Below are 23163 nucleotides of genomic sequence, written 5' to 3' on the forward strand. Positions count from 1 at the left end.
ATACTTAAAACTAACGTGATTTTAAGATATTATTCAAACTTTATTCTGTGAGAAATTGACATATAAACTTCAAACTTTATAAAATGATGGATAATTATATTATGGAGGGCAACTATTGGGAGTTTAAAGTTGCAATACGCCCTCTGGTGGATGCGACTTTATCGCCGCCATATTTTATATATATAGATATAAATAACATTTTTCTGACCGCGAATTAACTTTATACTCCCAATGTCGTGGTTTTATCGTAATATTGTTTTAATTATTTGTTATATAAGCCAATTAGTATCTTCTTTCGTCTACTATTTTATGGCGCGAAATCTGGACTTGAATTGATGTTATGTATAGTTCATCTAACCATTAATGGAAGTACCATCCGGATGATAACACCAAAACTGGGGTTGTGAGCTCAAAAATCTTAATTTTTTTAGCATTACAAAAAATTTTAATTTCTATAAAATAATTACAAAGTGGATATTTTGGAGCTCACAGCCCCAGTTTTGTTGTTATCATCCGGATGGTACTTTCATTAATGGTTAGATGAACTATACATAACAGGCACATACAAAATTTTTAACTGTTTTGACTTTTTAAAAAACTAGATGGATATCCATGTAGATATCCATATGAAATATCCACATCGAATCCACATAAATCCATATGGAATCCACATGCATCCATATAGATTATCCATATGGAAAATCCACCTGGATATCCAGGTATATATTTTCAACAGGGACAGCACCGAAAATCGTCACCATAATCACTGCGATTTCATTCTCGGTTCCGAACATAGCGAAAAAAATATACGGGTGATTTTGCCGTAACTCTCATTTTGTGTCCAAGCCTATGTTGCGTTTGTACGTTTGTGTGTCTGTGTGTGTATGTGTGTGTGTGCGCGCGCGCGCACATTCACACACATAAATATATTTTTATAGTAAATTCATCAATAAGGTGTAATTATAATCAAATAAAATGGTAATTACTTTGAAACTCATGCCTTGGGAAATTGTTTATAACATTTGGTTAGGCGAATAATCGTAAATAGAAATGTCAGTTCTGTAACCAAAAACGTATAAAATCATACACGGATTAGATAGACAAATTTTAGTATGCATACGCGAGTTGTAAATAATTGATTTTGATGTATGGATATTTTGAGGTCGGCTTTGGGCAAGTTACGGCGGAATCACCTATATACGAATAATAATCGCAATAGTTGAATTCGCCTATTCGCCCATATGTCATACACGCCATATTTCTTGTCCATATATAACATATATAACATGCAGGTATAAGTACGAATGAAATGTAGCATTATTTCCCTCTGGTGGGCCGATACTATAATTTTACGGCTTCTGGATGGAAAACTGTTACTTTCTGCCCGATTAGCTTACGCGCAAAAACATGCTTACATTTATATACATCGTCGCTGTATATGAAGACCAGTTCCTAGTTTAAATTTTCCACCGCGCATTTATTGCGAACGGTAACACACAGTTCAGAGCAGGACCCTAATTAATTTTTTTAATTTTGTTTGAAAATTTGAACTGTACCTATAATGTTTGTACATGAAGCGACGATATTATGTAAGTCAAAAGGTATTTTTATATTCGATAACATTCATCTTCGAAAGGAAAATTAAATGATCGTTATGATAAAATACAAACAGGAATTATTGTTATTATAATAATATGACATAGGTACGCGTACACGGTAATAAAATTTGCTGCATATAAACGAAAATATTATCATTATGCAGATGCTAAAGAGTAAGTCTCGTTTTTGTCTGTATTCGTTCAATGAACTGCGATATACACTCATCACACATTAAGAAAAATGTAAATTTTGCTTTTTCCTCATTAGAAACTTATGCAACTTGCGCGATTCTCTTTAGGCGCATACCCTTTAGACATAATCATATTTACTACTTATATTAGTATTATATAATTGTTATTATTGTTGTTATTTTTATTCTGTCGTGTATACTTGATGCGATAAAACGCATAAAAGAATAGTTTCTACCTGAACTATGCTTACATACGGTTGTTATATTCTATAATATACATACATATCATGTATATTACGCGAAAAATTACATTTTTATCTCTAATATATCTTCTTTGTTTATGATAATCATCTCTGGCTTCCTTTGAGTTACACGCTTTCCGCCATCGTATTGCATAATATATTGACACAACTCGTCGAATATACACAAATCATCTTGCTCAAAACTTTAAATTTTTATATTCGACACTGAATCATCGATACACACTTTTGATGAAAAATTCATAAATATGCTCCGACATGATTTTTAAAATCACTTTTGGAATTTATATCGCCAGAAAATTCGCATATATTGTATTCTTTTAAAACGTTGATATTTTATACTTTTAAAATATTACATCTTCACATTTAAATCATTAGATAATATTTTTAAACCTTTGAATTTGAAATATAACAACGTTTGTTAGGGTAAACTGATACTGGATAGTTAATGAATTTTTTGTTGGAAACGCAAAGTAATTACGCTAAGGAAGGTAAATTTCCTGTATTATTGACTAATCAGTTTACCCTATACATATAGCCATCTAACATGAATTTAACGGATTTACACATAATTCAAAATAGTACATTACACAACTAGGGGCGAAAGTTGGCTTTTTCAAGCGAGGATGATGATTGAGCACGAGTGGAAGTCGATGGTGCCGCAGGCGCCCGAGACGGACACGAGTGCTCAAATATCATCCTCGCTTGAAAAAGCCAACTTTCGCCCCTTGTTGTGTACCGTGCTTTTTATAATCAGGGCATCGATAGCGCTCTTCTTAGCCTGCCTGAAAAAGCAGAATTATGAAAATTTCGATAGTTGTAAAAATTTCAAAAATTTTGAAAATTCAAAAAAATTCAAAAATTTTGGAGGCGAAAGTGCTGTCTACTTTCGCGCCTAGGGAAAAAACACTTTCGCCTTAAGATATATGTATATATATACATATACGCACAAAAACACTAAAAAGGCCTTTCGCCCAGGCTTGAAAAACTCGACTTTCGCTCCACTTTTTCGTAGGCGAAAAGCGCGTTTTCGATGCACGTGTTATGAAAAATCTTTTTAAAAACGGCTTTAAAAAATGTTGATCGTATTCTATTATGTTTATATACCAGTATACTCTTTTTTAAAATTTTTACAAATGCTGATCTCATTGATTTTGTGTTTAAATTTTGAAAAATAACAAATTGTTTTGGAATTAAGAATCAACATTTTTTTTTAACAATCTTAATTACAATTGAAATTAATGGTTAATTAATTGATAAAAGAAGCATGTACCACTTATTTAAATGATACATACTTTAAAATACACTTGCAACTTTGCACTTTCATTTTCAGCATTCTTAAAATCTCATAAATTATCCTGCACTAAAATTACATGGATTTTATTTTGTACAGCATTAATTTACTGCATTTTGTAAAATTTTCTAAGATTAATATAGTAAATATGATGATGATTCTGTAAAATGAAAAAAATTTACTGTTTTTACTTTAGGCGTGAATATGATCTATGTATGCAATGTACAGACATTGTTCATACACATATGATCTGTGTAATGTAAATTGAATGCTTATAACAGTCCTTCGTATTATATATTTCCCAGAGGATATAAATGTTATTATAGATAAACATAGGCTTGATATGGCGAAAAGGTAATTATTTCCTTAACAACTATAATATAATTATAATTCGTATATTATCAATTTATAATTATGCACAAGCGATGTAAATTACTTTTACAATATGTTTTACATATATAGTACTATATCATAGCAACCGTGGACATTGTGGGGCTGCTCCGCAAAAAGGATTTTGCCCGCATACCTTCACTATAGAATGTGTTATTTGCATTCTTCTGTAAATAGAATGAAAATATTTTCCGAAATTCGGCGAATCGCACAAAATTATTGTCTACCTTCACATGCTTATTATTGTCCGTATGTATATCTTTCTGAATTTATGCGCGCCACAACCCTTCTTTGCCACCGCAACTGTATCATAAAAATGGATTTGTTTACGCACTAAAGGTTGTTATATGAAAAATGCACTTTTTAATTCTAGCCTATATTTAAAAAAATTGTATTGTCAAAATACTGTTTGTATATTAAATAAATATTAAAGAACTTTTGCTCTCTCATTCAACTTTTGAATTTGTTCCATCGCCTGCACCTAATCTATAAATTCTGACAAGCTTCTCCCGTATCAACACATCTGAGTGTAAGTTATCAGCTCCCCTCGGTAATCTGCGGGCATATTTTATGTTCTTCAGTGCTGAATCGAAATCTCATGGTTACAGAACTCGAAACCCGTAAGTTTTTTTTTTTCGTTACAAACAAATGACTGATTTGCAATAAATTAGAAAATTATTTTTGTATTTCGTAAAACATTTAGTTTTTTATTTAAAAATAATTCAATTTACCGCATTTTCACGAGAGTGCGCACGGGAAGAAAACCTCAGAAAATCGTATTTTGTGATAATTTTATCGATTTTTTACTCAAGAACTACGAAAAAGCTTGTAAGAATACTTTCGAGTTAAAATTACCTAAATAACCTATTAACTCAGTTTTGTCCAATGGCAAACAACAATTTTTTGTTTGTTCCAAATCAGTAATTTGTTTGCAATGAAAAAACAGACAGATATCGAGTCTTGTAACCATAAAATACCGAGGGGCCCTGACAATTTACACTCAGATGTCACCAGTAGCGGCTCGAATATTTAAAAATCCGTCAATATTTTTGAATGTGGCTATAAACACAATAAATGAAACTTTGCAATTCATGAACAGTATAGGCTTCTTCTCCGGGGCAGCCCATTTGAACGTGTCGGTTTTACCTTAAAATTGTATTTATTGTCAGACATCAGCCGGTGTGACTTGTGGTTTATATACTTAAGTCAGTTATTATCATTAATCCTTGCCTATGTGCGCATTTTTAAATTTGCGAGTACGAGATTGTAAGTGGGCCTCGTAAATCTCTTGTTGCAGAAAAGCAATAAAAACATAAATCTTAAATACGCAGTGTTGTCATACATCTTCTTCTAGTACATTAAAAAAATATATTGTTGTTCACTTGTGCTACATGTCTGCTACATTAATTCATGATATTATTTACTACAATCCGAATCATGTCAAATCTGTAAGTTGTATTACTTTCATTTTTTTTATGATACTTCCAAGACTGCATGCGTATTATACATTAAAACTCTGCAACCCGATTTAGGCGCTTACCATCCTCGCCATCAAGCTCGCACTTAATTTACTATACGTATTATACCTTATAGTATGCGAGAATCATTTATTATACGGACGCGCTATATCTTAAGCAATTATTTATGTATTTTTACTTTCATTCTGAATTACACGTCGAGCGGATCTATCACGAAAATGCTATTTTAAACAATATAATTTACGTGCGAAATCTTTGGAGCAATATTTTGCTTTAAACCGCATGCATTCCCTGGTAGAAACGGTATCCAAGTTATTTGGAAGTTTTGAGGTTGTCAATCTCAGAACTTGGTAGTTTTCTTTGTCAGTTTTTGTTACAAGATGTTTTTAGATTGAGTATTCTTAACTATTTTCTTCCAAAGATAGTTGGTGAAATAATATGATACAGGTGCACGTGGTTAATGGCGATTCGAGGTTAGGATTGGAAAATCATTACTAGCAGGCTTGTATTCGAGTTTTTTTTTTATGTTAGTATATAGAATAATGATTTGCATGCGAAAAATCATCCGAAAAATTTCGAGCAACCGGGGACTCGAACCCGAGCCCTGCACAAGGATAGCCGCGCGCCTTAGCCAACCGAGCCAAGTAAACGTTGTCATTTGACCAAATATCTTGGGCATTACTTTTCAAAAACAGATCTAAGAACTGCCAAAGAACTAGGATAAAAAGCGTTACATCTTGTAACAAGAACTGACAAAGAAAACTACCAAGTTCTTAGCTTTTTCACCATTTTAAATCGGCCAATTTCTACCAGGGTTCTGATAGAGCTTTTCCAAATGAATCTGAATTTTTGTCCAAAATATGTTTAGAGACGAAGTTTTGCATTATGAAGGGAACGTTTGCATTTTTTAAGATTTACTTATACTTTATAAAGCACAAATTTAAACTCTATAATGATTCAACTATGGGCAAATAATAATTGATGCCTAGCGTCTGGTTGCCAACAAATAAAATCAAATCTGTAAAAAGTAACAACATCAAATATGTTTTTGTAGAAAAATAAGTTGATAATTTTGTAGTGTTATTGCTTAACAAAATCTCACTCTTAAATTCGTACGTCACTTGATTCTTGTACTTATAATATAATAATTGAAATTTTGTATTCAAATTATTTGCTTTGCACTTTCGCGTGTAATATCGTTACATGTCTATGATATACCGAAAGTATTGCAAGATACCTCGTGTAGCACTTGAAAAAAAGTATTTGTTTGAATTAGACGATTTACGCACGTTTATTAAAGCTAACATTTCCCGCCGCATCCAGCTGATTATGTATTATCGCTGATTTCTTCGCTTCGGCTTCGTCTTTTATAACACGTTAGTGTTAATAATTATATTAGAATCTACTTACTTTTTGTAAATTCCTTCGTTATATTGAACCGTATATTGAAAATCCCTTGAGCGCATTATAAAATTCGATTTCACATTTGTTTATTGCAATGCAATACGCTTACCTCTTAAAATTGGACTCGGATCGTTCTCAGAATGTAAATCTTATGTACGACTTGTCGACTTATACCTTCAATAGCGCTTTTCACTTCATGAACATGCTAATGCAACTGGTTCGTTAGTATTTGTGCTTGAGTTAGTTTTTTTTTTTTTTTTTTTTTTTTTTTTTTAATTAACGATGTACACGTGCCGTATTCAACGTTAAAAAATTTATTAAAATTTCATGAACTACATTATTCTAATTCATTGTGCTAATAAACACAGGGCCAATGAATTATGGTTCGACTTATGGTAACTTTATCTGATCTATCTCTTGAAATTTGCGAGCGCATATTATTATATAGGTGTGTTTTCAAAAATGTATACTCATATACTATATGCGTATATGAAGCTGCATCGACACGCTCAAGGGATTGAATTCCAAGCACTCCAGGGCATCTCTACGTGCGATTTTATCATTTTGCACTGCACATTTCTTTGTCATCCGCATGCGTTTCTATTTTTACCGTAACTTTCGGTTCAGCTCTGAACAAGCGAGACTTGAATAAATCTGCACCCAAGGCACATTTATACTTTCATTCTGTATTATAATATAGAGAAGGTCCACTCCGATGGTTCACATTTTTTGCTTCGCCATCGTTTTTTCTTTCTTATATTTACACGGTATAATATATAGCGCGTATATGTTTGTCTCTGCTTAACCTGCGTATTACAGTTAATGTTGATAATAATAAGTAAAGTATAATATGCTTACGTATAATTTCTAAGCCCTTATATCCGAGTTCAGCTTGATCAGACGAGCGAAAGAGTAAACGAATTATTGTCAAGCTCTTTCTGCCAGTCAACCAAGTTATTATCTTTTTTTGTATCATATATAATATTATACTATCGTATCGATTATTGTCGAACAGCATTTTTTATAAATTAGTATCCCTAACGTTTACTGAATAAGTTTGACTTCTTTAAATCGTAAGTGTTAATATACATTTTTTCGCGCTTTACTTTTGCCTTTGTCGTTTATCAACTCATGAATTTTTTTACGCCTATATTCGAAATTTCAGAAGTCCTCTGGTGTCTCAAAGTTTTTCCTTCGTTCTTAGCAGGTAGAATGAATCAATTAAATCGCTTCGTCGAGAAGTATGGATAAAAGCATTTTTTCCGTTTCAACGGGCCAAGGTTTTGAAACTCAGAATATAACCGCGTTAAATAAAAGCAGAATACGTCAACTCGGAGGCACAAGAGGGCAATGAGTATTACAGCCTAATGCCATTAGTCGACTATACGTCTCGCATCATCAGCCCATTTACTTTCAAAAGTTTCATATATTTGTTTGTATGTATATAGTTATTGTCGAAAAAGCGGTGGCCGGTACGTCTCAGCAATTCGGTCGTCGTACAATTATTGTCGAACGTGTAACACGACGAGTCGTATTGAGCAAAATAGCGCGCTTCGCATTATATTGTATACTGGTATCGTCGCTCCCGACGAAGACTAGCAAATTGTTATCTTTTCGCGTTCAGTCAGGGAAATCTGAAGAAATGGAGCGGGCTATTCTTCGTTGGGAGCGACGAATCATGCATATACGCGCAAGTTCTTTGTTCTTCATATGCGTGTGTGTGTGTGTGTGTGTGTGTGTGTGAAATATTGAATCCGTATTAGCTCTTAAAAATATCCGCTAAGTACTTTCTTTACAACCTTGCATCTCGCGCGTGTGTGCGCGTGTGGGGGAGGGGGGGGGGGGGGAGTCGTCAGCTCGTCAGCTCGTCAGCTCGTTTTGTTTCTGCGTATGGAGTATGTAGTTAATGCCCGAGGGCGTCGTATCACCGTCGTTTAACTTTCATTCGGTTGCTCCTCCTCGGCGTATTGACCTGGTTGCTTGACTCTCCGGAGAGAAGGGGACGAAGAGGACGAAGGGGGAGAAGGAGGAGAAGGGGGAGAAGGGGGAGGGCGAAGCGAAGAAAAATGCGCCGGCTCTTGCCGCGTTCATCTGCCGACGAGCGAGCCCAGCGCAGCGGCGAGGCAGCCGACGAGGAGCACCAGCAGCGCGCGGGACCGTCCGGCCCCGGATTCCGTCTTCAGCGGCCCGTAGCCCTGGTCGACGACGTGTATCTTCCAGCCCAGGTTCCTGTGCGTGTAGCACTGGGGCACAGAAGAAAGAGCGAGGCGTGAATCGACGACGTGAAGAGATCGCGAGGAAGCGGCGGGACTTACCTGATAGTAGACCAGGTCGGGCGTGTCCTCCTCGACGTGCCAGACGAGCGTGGCCGGCTGGCCCTCCTCGCAGTGGAGCCGGAGGGTGCCGAAGAACTCCTCGAAGCTCTCGGTCATGGCGCTCTTGTCGACGCTCTTGTGCTGGTACTCGCAGTAGCGGCCGGCGGCGGTCGGGTAGGGGTAGCCGCTCGCGTCGCGGGCCACCCCGGCGAAGACCCTCTGGCGCTTCTGCTGCTCCGCGTTGAGCTGGCCGTAGCCGCCCTCGCGGCTGCTCGTTATGTAGAACGGATGGTACCTGGTCGACATGGTCTTGTCGTCGCCGCCCTCGACGAGGAACGTGTAGTTCTGGCCGCGCTCGACCGTCAGCTCGGGGATGAGCATCTCGTTGATGTACCAGGCGATGCCCCAGGCGGGCTCGCCGGTGATGCTTGGGTAGCCCCGGTCGCCGCCGGTCGGGCCGATGCGCGCGGTGAAGGTGTCCTCGCCGGCGATGCTCATCGCCGGCCAGGGCTTGAGCTCCTTCTGGGCCGGCAGGTTGTAGAGCGAGTTGGTGCACTGGTGGACGCCCCGGCCGGCGAAGTCGATGCGGATGTCCTCGCCGGTGCTGTCCGAGCTGAGGTGGGCGTTCGCCTCCAAGTTCTTGTTCAGCAGGCCGATGGCCGCGATTATCGTCGTCTCCTTGTCCGGGATCATGCGGTCGTAGTCGAGCTCGTTCGTGCGCAGCGGCCTCATGTACGTCACTGCGGGCGAATCGAGATATGCGTAATAGTATGCGTGCGCGGGACGAGCTGCGGAAACTCACCCGTGGTCACGCCGTTCTCCCGCTTGCCGGACACGAAGACGGCGTCGTTCTTGCCGCCGATCCGGTGGTCGGGGCAGACGCCCCGCTTGCCGTCGCACTGCGCGTACTCCGACATGTAGTAGTCCTCGGCGAAGAAGCTGTTGCTGGACTTGTTGTAGCCGACGACGACCACGTCGGCGCCGATCATCTGGGCCTTGCCCTCGCTGCCCGAGAGCCCGAACGCCACGTACTGGTTCTCGCGGATCCTGCCCGAGACGCGGATCTGCACGTCCTCGCCCATCAGCTCCCACTGCACCTGCACCCGGCCCTCCAGCAGCTCGATGCAGTTGCTCATCTCGGGCGCCGGCGTGCTGCTCGTCTGCAAAACGCCCAAAGCCCAGCTCAGCGTGCGCGCCTCAAATCGGCTCTTAAAACAATTGTATCCGCTCTCTATAACGTGTGCCGCTGCGGACAGCCGCCGGCTCCTCGATGGAGAGAGTGGAGGGAGTAGCCCGCAGCTGTCCGCGGCTCATCCGAACGCCCACACAAGCAACACGGAAGCGAGCAAGCAAGCTGCGCACGAACATAATCTCTACATGCAGGTACGATATTGCCTTTCTCACGATGACGATGCTTTCAATACTCACAGGGGTGTACCACCATGGCGGCTATTCCGTGCGCATGCAATGAGAAAATTCGGTCTGACATTAGCTTGTTCTTCCTAATGGACGCATGGTGAGTTGTATATGCGATGACGTATAGCGCAAGTTGGACGGTCAGTATGCGAGAATGAAGTTATGTGTGTGTGCGTGCGTGCGTGCGTGCGTGCGTATACACACACGCGCGCACGCACACACGCAACAATGTGCAGGCGCAGAGTCCGAGCGTGCTTACCGCGATCTTGGTCTGGCCCAGCGCGGGCGGCACGTCCAGGTCCTTGGGTATGAGGACGTGTCCGAAGTTGTGCTTGTACTGGACGCACCAGACGGCCAGCCAGTCGATGTCGTAGACGGTCAGGTTACCCGGCAGCACGATCTCGATGTCGACGCCCTCGTAGCCCTGCAGAGGCTGCGAGCTGCAATCGAAAGTATAGGAATGTCGGAAGAAGAACTTGCTTACGGGAAGTGTTGAAAAAAAAAGAAAAAACAAATCACACACCTGTTCATCTCGTTGGGCACTTTGATGCCGTGCGTGTCGGGTTCGGGCCCCTTGCCGACCCAGAAGTAGGCGTCGGGCCCAGCGCCGTCGTAGTGCAGGTTGGGGATGTAGAAGGTCTTGCTGTCGAGGATGGTGATGTTGTCGCTGCGCAGTCCGTGAGCCAGCCGCGAGAACTCGGGGAGGACCCGTGGCGCCGGGATCCACAGGTCCTCCGGGATCAGTACCATGCCGAAGTTCACCTGCGGGAAACAACGGCCAATTAGCTGATCCGAGTGCCTGCTCTAATAGCAAGGGAAAACTCATCGAGTTCGGCGCTGACGAGCATCAGAGAGACAGACGGGCTAATTTATCGCGGCTCAGGCCTATAGCGCCGCCAATCCGATATGCAGCTTTGATCTGGCGCTCGTTAGGGAGAAGGCGGCTTATATGCGGCCTCTGCCCCTAAATGTACATCAGATTTACTCCCTTTCCTCGGCGGGCTCGCTACAGGCGCTAGCCTCGACCTCTCAAAAAACACGTTTCTATGGATTCCGAATCCGCTTCTCCCGGAACCTGCTCCTCGGCAGATAACCGCGACTCTCGGCGAGAGATTTTCGCGCCGCATACCGGGCCATTCGTACACGCATGCGAGCCATCAGCAAACGCGCTCCATTAATAATTTCCTAATCTCGTCCGGTCCAGGCAGGGGGAAAAATGCGAACGGGCGCCGAATCTCGCCAGCAAAAGGCAGCGACAAACGAGCGACGAGAGATGGGGTGGGGGTGGGGTGGAGAGACAATACATGCCCCGGCGACGGAGGGTGGAAATAATAATCAGAGCGCGCGGAGGCAGGCATCTATATATATGTATATATGTAGCCGCGTTATCGGAGCGCCGGATCGACCCTCGCGAGAAATTGAGACACGGGACGTCGTCGCAGCTCGTTATACGTCTATATCCAGCGCAGCCTCCTTTTTATTATAAGCTGCTTTATGTGCGTATCGCCCGGCTCCTCGTCCTCGTTAATTATCCCGAATTTGAATAGAGAGCGACGTATGGTACACGTATATTATAGTATACCGACGGGCCGAGTGTCCGCTAGCGCACAGAGCCCCGCGGCCACAATCCCCGGTTAATATCGAAGCTTTCCTTCCGCGCGGCTTTTAAAAAGTGGGACGCGCGGCGAAAAGCCTTTCATACGCGCGCCCTGCGCAAGAATATTAAAGTACTGAAGAGGCCATTTTGCATGGGACGCGCGCGTCCCTTGTACCAACATCGGAAATTCTCTTTCAGCGCAACTAGCTGCGGTTTACGCCTCTCCGTAAAAATACTCCGTAAAAATAAAACCAAATGGAATCGACGTCCCGAGGAGCCGCGAGCTCTTAACGGGCTCGCGAGATTGGCAGCGTTTCAAATTGGTTTTCGCTCTGCGCGTACTCGCCGCGATAAATCGCCGGTAATGAGGAGCGACTATGCAGGCTGTACAGGCTGCGTAAAAACGCCGCGACCGATCAGCGCGGGTTTAAGGGAAGAGGAGCAGCAGGGCGTAGCGGGTAATCGAGACGGTGACAAACCGAGCGCATAAGAGCCGTCGCGGCGAACATCTCGCGCGCCCGATGAGCTCGCCTTCGCAGCCGACGGAGCCGCGCGTCTTTCCCCGGCCTTCCGAATCTTTACGGGAGCTTGCAGTCGTTTAAATGCCCCTATCTAGCTCTCAAGAGACAGAGAGACAGAGCGCCTCTAGTTCTTTTTTCCCTGACGCTCAATTAGCAGCCGCAGCAGCTGATCTGCCGAGATCGCTCGCGAGCCGCGCGGGCGAAAAACTTGGAAAATCGCGAAATACGAGTTCGGTCGGGCTGCAGCGGGGGCGAGGGGAGGCCGAGCTTTGATTTTGCGGAAAATAGTCCGCGCGGCGAGCGAGCTTCGGGACAAAACTTAGCCGGCCGGCGCTGGTGGGCGGAGACGCGCGCGCAAGCTCCGTCCAATCGGGTGGCGCCGCCGGTGTACATGCTCTCTCTCTCTCTCTCTCTCTCTCTCTCTCTCTCTCTCTCTCTCTCTCTCGACGTCGGCCGAAAAATTCTATAACTCGACCCCGAATTGCTTGCGGATTCCCCGCGGACCGAGCGACGAGAGACGCAGCAGGGACTTTGGCCCAATTCGCGCGGCCATTCCGGCTTTCTTACTGTTACACGGACATCGTGCGCTTCGGTACGCCGAAGTCGCGACTGCGAATGCACGGCGCGCGCGCTATATCGATCCGAAAGCTCGAAAAGTAGCTTGTAAATTTGCGCACAATATGAGTAAGCTGCGCGGGACACTTTTTAAGAGGATGAAATTATACGGCTCTGCGTGGGCGGCTGCTGCTGCTGCGCTGAACAGATAAAGTTGAATTAGTGCGCCGCCGGCTCGCGGCTTTTTTCGAGCGTCAAACTTGCTGCTCGTTGTAATCTGCCCAGCGGGCTGGAATTATTGTGCTTTGCGTTGTTCGGACCACTGCGGCTCGCCACCTTTTCTGCTATACGTGCTGATCCAGGGCGTGGGCGATGCCAAAATGGCGACCGACTTTAAGTGCAGAGTGCTGGCTGCCAAAAGCGACCGATGGCTCGTCGGGCCTTTTAGGTGAAAGAAGTGCATGGGCAAACGAGGAGGAGTAATTTTCTTCATATTCAACGGGCGAACGAGAAACCTCGACTTTAACTAGACGACACACGGGGCAGTGGTATAATCGAGAGAGCTTGTATTCCCGCACGTTCTCGGATGCGCACGTGCAGCGCCCGTCGCTGTCATGAAAAAAGTCGCGTCTTGAATTCCGCGCATTCCGTCGCGCTGCAGTCTTCGGGCGATACGTGACGCGGGGAGGGGGAACAAAAACAGCAAATAGTTTGCATCGACGGAAGAGCGAAACTTCACGAGACGCTATTTGTGCCCGCCTGACCCAATCGGTCCCTGACTACTGAACATACCGGCGTTATGCAGAGCTTTGACAGGGCATTAAAGCTCGTCGAAAAAAGCTCCGAAGCTCGAGCGTTCGCCAGCGGCTCGTCCGTTCTAATCCTGGCTCTGTCTCGCTCTCTCTCCCTCTGTCTGTCTGCCTGTCCTTCCGGGCGCAACGGCGCGCAGCATCGACCGCCGCCCGCGCACGCGCCAAAGGGTTGAGTCGCGCATCAACGTATATAACCGGCTATACACACACACACACACACACACACACATACACACACATATACATATACTCTAGAGTACGAGCGCGCGCTGCGTGTGTACTACGTGCGTATTTTCCGCTCGGCGGTTAGCAGCCCCATCTCAGTTTAGATTTCCCTGTTCTTCTCGCTTATGCACCCGTGCTTGCAAGCTCTACGCCTATACCGCGCGCTAATTAAAAATCGAGTGGATGATCTGACGTTGCGATTTTTCCTGCGTCATGACTGCACACGACTGGATGTAGATCGCGTGTGCGCATGTGCGCAGGCGAGTAATGCACTCCTACGCTCTCGGGATGCATAACACGCGTATTGCCCATCAGCCATTTCCGGGTATTGCCGCCATCGCGCGCATTCTTCAAGTCCACAAATATTATTAATCTAGTACAAGTTTGGATGACGTAGGCGAGTATTACAAGTTGCTTAATTTTTTGTATAGTTGAGTTGACTTGATCAATATATGTAGCTTGACGTACTTTCATGTTTTATAAAACATTTTTTAATGCAAAGTAAAAGTTTTGAAAGTTTACCGTATTCGCGTCTGAGAGATGCAATATTGCGAATTTATGTCCGTGAAATGTCATCATCGATCCTCCTTGATTAATTCAAATAACATTCCAAAGACGTACAAAATTCAAAAAGTACTCTTTATTAATGCTGCGGTAAACAACTTTTATTACGAAAAAGTTTTATTAATAACATGAAATAAGAATTTATTCAGACGTGAACTGAACGGTCTTTCAAACTTTTTCAGGCTACACATTACAATTTAGACCTATACACATATCAGAAAAAAACACCTTTTACAAAGTAAAATGTTGGCAACTATAAGTTTTGTACCCATCCTCACCGTTCTGTATCTTAGTATTATTATTATGATTTCTCCTTTTGATTGCATAACTTTTTAGAGGAGAAATCATAATAATACTAAGATACAGAACGGTGAGGATGGGTACAAAACTTATAGTTGCCAACATTTTACCTTGAACTAAACTTAGATAATACTTTATGCACTTTGTCTTCAACAAGTTTTAATAACTTTATTTGTAATAAGAGCAGTCGTTTTTGAGTTATTGTTGAAAAACCACATTTTGACCATTATTATTGTTGATAATGAACAAAAAAGGTATTTGACAGCTGGACAACCAAACTGCTTCTACGCGAAAATACGTCAGATAATAATTGATGCATTTCAATATTTCAAGCAACTTTCAATCACGATGATTCATTTTGTAGCTGCAGTAGTTTTTGAGACTGTTACGATGCCGCTACCCTAAGCGGGTCTTGGGCGTTGTCGTCCAGATCGGGCGGGTGGGTGCCTATCACCACTACACAGCGCGTCCTCAGGTTGCGGATAGAGGAACAGCCCCTGAGAAAGAGGTTAGCTGAGAATAAATTGAATAAGCAACCGCGGACAGCCGATAGGAACAGGCGTGGGTGTGATGAGCCCACACTGTCGAACGCATTCATCTAGAAACACTACGCAAGCACCACAACAACAAAAACACTTCACATTATCTCTTATCTCTTAATCTATCTCTTTCATCACACATTACAAAAATGGGCAAAAATCCTGCTGCCGAGGAGGATGCGGGAGCGATGACAACTGCCCCGAAAGGGGATGTGTAGAATGATTCGTCACATGGTCTTACGCGGTAACGATGCCAGCGAAGGCGCGCTGCCTTGCAGGGGGGCGTCAGGATGCGAGAATGAAACCGTAGTGTGTCTGACGACGAATTGACACTGTCCTCGTCAAAGTCGGAAAGCTCTCATACTTAGTTCTAGAGAGGTATGGGGGTTATCACCTCTAGAACGGTGGACTCACCTGCGATCGGAACAGGATCCGAAGCGCGCGGGTTTAACATAACATCATGGCTCAAAAAAAATCAAATCCGAACCAAAAGGGACTTAAGGGTCGGAACTTGGAATGTTCGCAGTCTATACAGAGCAGGTGCGTTTAAAGAACTCGAAAAGGAAGCTGATAGGTACAATCTAGATTTGGTAGCAATACAGGAATCGCGATGGCCAGATGGCGGAGTACTAGCATCGGGTAACTTCACGTACCTGTATGGGGCCGGGAGTGGGGGATCTCTAGGCACCGGATTTCTCGTAAGCAAAAGCATCATACATTCGGTTAAAAGTTTCAAATCCGTCAATGATAGGCTCTCGTACATCATTATCGAAGGGGAATGGTATAGATATGTATTTATTAATGTACACTGTCCTACGTAATCGACCAGTTCGCGTCTTACGATACAAGAATAGTATTAGGCGATTTCAATGCTAAAATAGGTAGGGAGGAAATGTTTAGGCCTACTATAGGGAAGGAAAGCCTGCACGAAGCCAGCAATAATAACGGTATTAGGGTCATAAATTTCGCGGCGGCAAAAGATCTTATAATCAAAACTACGTGTTTTAAGCACAAGAACATACACAAGGCAACGTGGACATCGTCGGACGGGGCCACACAGAACCAAATTGATCATTTCCTCATTGAAAAAAGACGTCATACTAATGTTCTTGACGTAAGGGCTTACAGAGGGGCAGATAGCGACTCGGACCACTTCCTAGTAGTAGCCAAATTAAGAGCTAGACTAGTAGCGAATCAAAATAGTAAGCGAGCAAACAAGGTAGAAAGCTTCGATATTGAGAAACTACGAGATAGAACAGAGCGAATTAGGTACCAGATAGAAATTAATAACAGGTTTCAGGCACTTGAAGAAGCAAACACATCGCCGGAGGGGAATGACGAACCGAATAGCTTATGGGGGGACATCGAAAAAACGGTAAAAGAGGCCGCAAACAAAGTACTGGGTAAAAAGAAAAAGCCAAAGAGCAAACCATGGTTTGACGAAGAGTGCGAACTCTGGTTTGAAAGGCGCAAAAAGGCTAAATTAGATAGCTTACAAAATAGAAGCGATAGGACCGTAGAAGAGTATTCTAACGTAAGGAAACGGACGAGCGCGATCTACAGAAATAAGAAGCGGGAGTATCAAAAGAATCTTATTAGGAGAATAGAAACTAACAGTAAGGAAAATAACCTCCGCGAAATGTACAGAGGGATTAACGCCATCAGAAAGGGTTTTAGGAGTAGAGCGCAATTGATGAAGGACGAAAACGGGGACCTCGTAACAAATGACAACGAATTACTGTCGCTGTGGAAAAATTATTTCGATAAATTATTAAACGTGCACGAAAATAGCGAAGAATTAGGGGACGAAATTCACACTGCTGAACCCCACGTGGAGGAACCGAGCTACCAAGAAGTAGAGGCCGCGATTAAAAAACTAAAAAACAACAAAGCCGCGGGAAATGACTCTATACCAGCTGAGTTACTCAAATATGGGGGCGTCGAGCTCACTTTCAAAATCTATAAACTAATATGTGCCATCTGGAAAAATGAAACAATACCCGAAAATTGGAAGAAATCTATCATTATACCGATTTTTAAAAAGGGGGATAAGACAGACTGCAATAACTATAGGGGTATTTCACTTTTAGCAACGTGCTACAAAGTTCTGTCAAACGTAATACAAGCTAGACTCACTCCATTCGCGGAAGATATAGTAGGAGATTATCAGTGCGGATTTCGGCGCAACAGATCGACGAGCGATCAAATGTTTACCATAAGACAGTTGTTAGAGAAAAAGTGGGAATTTTGCGAAACCATACACCAACTATTTATAGATTTTAAAAAAGCGTACGACTCTATGAAGCGAAGCAAAATGTATCAAATTCTAGTACTTCTCGGTGTACCGAAAAAACTCGTGAGATTAATTCAAATATGTCTGAACGGATGCACGGGAAAGGTCCGAGTAGGCGGTAATGTATCAGAACCCTTCATGATACGTGATGGTTTAAAACAAGGGGATGGGCTCTCTACGGTGCTGTTCAACTTAACGTTAGAGTATGCCGTTAGAAAAATGTAATTAACATAACCTGATAAAATATAGCGCGGTCGTTTTTTCATTTAAAATTATTATCGTTGGGTATACAGCAATCAAGCTTCTTTACTTCTATAATACAACAGCTGAGTCAACAGGAGATATGATTTAAATTCTTTTATATTTTTAATATCTATCAAGTAGCCTTTGTAATAATTAAAGAATCCTAATAATATATAAAATAATATGGTAATTAGAAAAATATTATAAAAATTTTTGAAATTGTATACTCAAATTCAAAGTATAATAGGTCGCGGCGCGCTCCCGACGACACAGTGTATATAAAACTTATACTTGCCATCGAGGCGCTACCGCGCCCCTTGATAATCTTGTTTTACGCAATAATCAATATCACCTAATCGTTGTACATGTCTACAGTCCAAGTACTTTTCTAGATTGTGCAGATTTTAATGTCGATTGCTTAGGTTTAAGAGGTTTGATGTTCGAAATAGTAGGATAAGACCTATAATCAGTAAATAAGACCTCTTTTGTTGTGGGTATAAAGTGGATTCAAAAAAATAATTTTTAAAGGTCTACTCAAATCTGAATACAAAGATGAACCGTATAGAGATTTTATAAGATTTACCAAAAATGTCTAAATTTTCAAAGTTTTTCAAAATGTGAAGCTTTGATGCAAAGGAAATGCAGTATAAATGTGTATCTGTGGCTTCTCGTAACTGGGGACGGTGCTGTAGCATACGAATTACGACGCGATACTGTGCTTACTTGATGTATTAGGAACAACCTTTCAATTTGTTACACTGGGCATAACAAACAGTAATTGACAGAGCTTTTTTTTAAGTTAAGGACTAATTTTTAAATGATTGTCGATATTCGTGAATATTTTGTAGACAAAAATGGACTTGTTGGGTGATCGTTTTGCCAGTAATTCTGCGAAATTTTACGGTAAAAGTAAATATACGTTGTTTCCATTGTGATTCTTCAAAATGTTTACATAAAGATGGATATTTCTACAAGATTTGGAAACATATTTTATTGGAGAAAATTAATACGGCATCAAGAGTGGTTATTTGTATGCCCGCACACGTAAAGTATCAAATTCAAGTTGTTTCTAAGGGTGATTTGTTAATAATGCTTTCTTCGCAGTATACTTAACCTATCCAGTCTGTCTTATAGCGCCATTGATTATAATTTGAACGTTTAAAATGCATTGAACTGTGCGTCTTCAGCTCTGACGGGTGCTTACGGGCGTTTCAAATAAACAAATTCTTTGAATCTCATGTCTGCGTTTTCCTCTCGATGTTAAAATTGATCACCAACTATAGCACACCCGTATATTATGATATCGCACTCACACCACAGCCGCATTATAACTCCATACTAGACTTTCGCCACATGTCTCTATCGAAATAACGCTTCTGCAACTGACCCCAGTTAAATTGTGATTTCTCTCTCTCTCTCTCTCTCTCTCTCTCTCTCTCTCTCTCTCTCTCTCTCCCCCAAACAGCAGCAACAAAGCCTCGCATAAATTATATGTACGCGTCACCGCAGGCGTCTTCGTTGCAGGAACGCAAGGGGTTAACAATCGCGCGGCGGTCCACTCGACGCCAGCGCCAGAGATACCCCCGAAAACTAAGGCGCGTTTAATTAACTGCTGCACCGTGCGCCAATTCCACTCGCCTTCTCTCTCGCTCTGCAGCCTCTGTATGGATTCAGATGCAAATGCAGCGAGAGACACGCGGCTCCACGCGCAGCTTCCTTCATTTCCAAGCTCGCGCGCGCACAACTTGTCCTCCCTCCCTTTCCCGTCTAATTTGCGCGCTAAGGCAGACTCTGAGGGTCTTTTTCATTATCTGCACTCCTCGCCTCGTTGTTTTGCAGCAATACCGCATCTAATTGCCGCATCTGCTCCAAGTTTATTTCGCCTCTTCCGAGCATACCGCGCGACGACCTGTATTTCACGAGCGACGCACGCCGAGGTTCGATTTTCGAACCGCGAGCCGTTATATATACGGCGGGGCGGACGCCCTCGAGTCGGGGAAGGAAAAAAGCCGAGCTTCCTGCACGTGCCGAATAATGGAAGAAGCCAGTCAGCGATCGGCCGGACGCGGCTTTCACGCGATTCACGACGCACTGCGCGGACTGTAAGTATACACGCACGTCAACTCGAATCGTAACGCGGTCGGCCCTTTCCACCTACATATTATACCCTCGAATCGCGGGGGAGGTCGGGGACGCGAGAGACGCAAACCGATATCACTCGGCGCTCCATTTGCAATTGAAAGATCCGCAGTCGGATATACTCTCTGCGGATAAAATCAGCGGGGCGGGGAAAAAATGACTAAATCCGGCTATCGGGCCGATGCCGGTCCATTGATCGCGCGGCCTCGAGGGAGGAAAGGGGATGAAAGCCGGCGAGCGAGCAAGAGAGAGAGAGAGAGAGAGAGAGAGAGAGAGAGAGAGAGAGAGAGAGGAGAGAGACGGCGTCAAACAATGGGCCTGCGCGGACAGGTTAGCCCTTTTGTGACGTCGCTCGGACTGCATTCGAAATTGAATTTTCGCGCGATACAGAGCTTTTCTCTGAATTAGTCGAGGAGAAAGTAAGAGGCGCGGGAGAGCTTATATCCCCGATCACGCGCAGTGCACAGCCATATACGCGGAGGGGAAAGCTCCGACTGACAGACAGGAGCAGCCTACTCGATATCCTCCGCGGAATATTGACGAGGGCGCGCAGCCCCGCCACCCCCCCCCCCCCGCAGCGGCAGCTTTCTTCTCTCCTCGGTGTATACGCTCAAGTGTGCATCCACACAGAGACGCTCGCGTATTTTGAGGCCGAGATTAGCGGATGTATCGCGAGGGATCTGAGAGGGGGGAGGGCTTTTCGATAAATATATCAGAGAGAGAGAGAGAGAGAGAGAGAGAAAATTCCGGCTCGCGGTGACAGAGCGTGTCTGACGGAGGGTGTCACGCTAGACCGAGTCCCCCGCGCGATATCGAGCGACGACATTTTTCCTCTCTCGGCCCGCGCGTCCGCAACGAAAAAAGCTCCAGCTACATCCATCCGACACGTGCCATTGAGCACGATAGGGCGACGCGATTTCGAAAATCGAGTTATCGCGATACGCGGGGCGTTATAGTATTGTAGTCTGAAGCATCGGTGCATGTATATACTCACGGTGAACCTGCGGCACCAGACGCTGAGGTACTTGATGTCGCGGACCTTGATGCCGGCCGGCAGTCTCAGGATGATGTCCTGGTCCTGGTAGGCCTGCAGCGGCTTCGGGTTGCTGGAAAGAAAGGCGCACAGCGTCATGGGTTGGGGGTGGCGACTGGAGATAGCTCAAAGGCCGCCGGAGCATCGGACACATCAGTCACCGAATCAGCGCGGGGATCAGGCCTTCAACTCGGACGGGCTTTGAGACGCAGAGAGAGAGAATGGGATACGCTCATAATGTACTCACTCGCTCGTGTGCTCGGGGTAGGGCACGGGAGTGCCGTCGGGCATGGGCATGGGGGTCTTGCCGATCCAGAAGTAGCCGTTGGGCGCGTTGCCGTCGTAGTTGAAGTGCTTGATGTAGAAGGTCGACTCGTCGAGGACGTAGACGTCGCCGCCGAGGTTGTGCGCGTAGCTGCTGAAGTTGCCGACGAAGGTGCCGTAGTAGTTCGGCCCCCGCTTGCTCTGCGAGCGCTGTGCAGCAGCTGTGGACAGAGATGCGCGCGTGCTTTATGGACATTGGACAGGCATTCTTAATTGTCGCTGGAATCCCTGCACTGTTCTCGCCCCTCCCCTACTCATTTTCTTAATGCAGTTTGCTCATCAAAGCTCCTCCCGCTTTATCTCCTCTCTTTCGCTTGAGTGGCCCTCGCCAGCTGATATTTATTACCGGAGCGCGGGAGATGCCTCTCGGCCGATAATCCGGCGAATCGACTCGCGGACTTTTACTCTAAACAATCTCGCTCCTCCGAGTCTGCGCCGCGCGTTCGGTGCGCGCGCGCACAAAGCGGCGAAGGAACAATGCAAATGCGCGCGGCAGTGTGTGTGTGTGTGCGTGTGTGTGTGTGAGAGAGAGAGAGAGAGAGAGAGAGAGATTTTAAAAGCGCGCACGCACCCCAGCACTCTGCCGCCCATTTTCTTCGCTTGTCGGTTTTACCCGCTCTCTCGCCCCCGTCCGCGCTTTTGTTCTCTGCACACATCTCCGCTCCGTCTGTCTGTCTGCGGCGTTGCCTCGTACGCGCGTTTACGCATGACGCGTATTAGGGTGAAAAGCAAATCGCGAGAGAGCGAAGGAGCGTTTACGCATCGGGACGAGAAGAGCGAGGCGCCAAGATAAAAAGCCGGATAGCGGGCGCGTGCGCGATAAAGATAAAAAGCCCCGATAAAAGAGATAGCCGCGAAGTAAGAAAAAGAGTTGATAAGGGCGACAATGAGCGACGCAACGATCGGTATCCGGTGGGGGGAGGGCGAGGGGGTCTCGGCGGCGTTGGAGCTAAACCAGCCGTGACTGGTGCGCCGCGCCGGGCTTTTATTGCGCTATTGGATTGCGCGCGGAGGCGCCTATTTGTTGCCCGCGACGAAGCCGAGCGTTAATGGATCCATAATCACCGGGATGAATTAGGGCTCGCCGATAATACAGCCCGTGCCCTGGCCTTATAACCGCCACTTTGATGCATTCCAATCGATATCCGCCGTCTAGTCGAGAGTGAAAAAGCGGAACTTGCGGAGCGCGCGCTGATGAGTTCGAGAGCCCGGGATTAAAGGCGGCCCCTTTGCGCGTTTCACGCTCCCTGGAAGTTCAGGTATACGGAAGACGAGGAATTACAGAGTCGTCGCACGCAATATGCTCCGCGTCGATTCGCAGTGGTCGGAGAGAAAACGCGCAGAGATGAGGAGAGCCGTTCTCTGTTTGCTCGGCTCAAATGTTGACCGGCTTCCGCGAGCAGTCCTGCGGGAGCGAGCTTAGCTTGCGGCAAGCGCTTTCCCCGCAGCCCGCTTTCTTCTTCGCCTCGAACTCCGAGATGATGCGCCCGATCGAATGCAGCGCGCAAATGGATGAGGCAACGAGAAAAGTACGTAATTGCGTTATTGATGTTTTCTGCATCGATCAAAATTCGCGCGGCGCAAAGTAGACGGCGCTCGCGGGCTACACGCAAATGGCATTAGGATCGAGCGAGAGCTTGCGAGGGATCGCAGCGCAAGTTTCTTCTCTCTC

General features: G+C 44.6%; 1 protein-coding gene across 7 annotated transcripts in view; it reads right to left on the reverse strand.

Annotated features, from left to right (window-relative positions):
- Nucleotides 1–6859: 6859 nt before the first annotated feature.
- Nucleotides 6860–23163, reverse strand: part of LOC100118904 (protein Skeletor, isoforms B/C) — a 56004-nt gene continuing 39700 nt past the window's right edge. For 5 of the 7 annotated variants that reach the window (XM_016987200.2, XM_031932923.1, XM_016987198.2 and 2 more), the window contains 8 exons: nt 21415–21652; nt 21129–21240; nt 10870–11108; nt 10606–10786; nt 10359–10379; nt 9733–10090; nt 8931–9670; nt 6860–8858 (listed from right to left, as the gene is read on the reverse strand). In XM_016987200.2, the coding sequence (XP_016842689.1) occupies nt 8703–8858; nt 8931–9670; nt 9733–10090; nt 10359–10379; nt 10606–10786; nt 10870–11108; nt 21129–21240; nt 21415–21652 (2045 nt within the window). In that variant the 3' untranslated portion in view covers nt 6860–8702. The remainder of the gene's footprint in view (nt 8859–8930; nt 9671–9732; nt 10091–10358; nt 10380–10605; nt 10787–10869; nt 11109–21128; nt 21241–21414; nt 21653–23163) is intronic. The other 2 variants (XM_032601156.1, XM_016987201.3) reach the window with 1 other exon arrangement.

This window comes from Nasonia vitripennis, chromosome 5, assembly GCF_009193385.2.
Source record: "Nasonia vitripennis strain AsymCx chromosome 5, Nvit_psr_1.1, whole genome shotgun sequence".
In the NCBI taxonomy this organism is placed as follows: domain Eukaryota; kingdom Metazoa; phylum Arthropoda; class Insecta; order Hymenoptera; family Pteromalidae; genus Nasonia; species Nasonia vitripennis.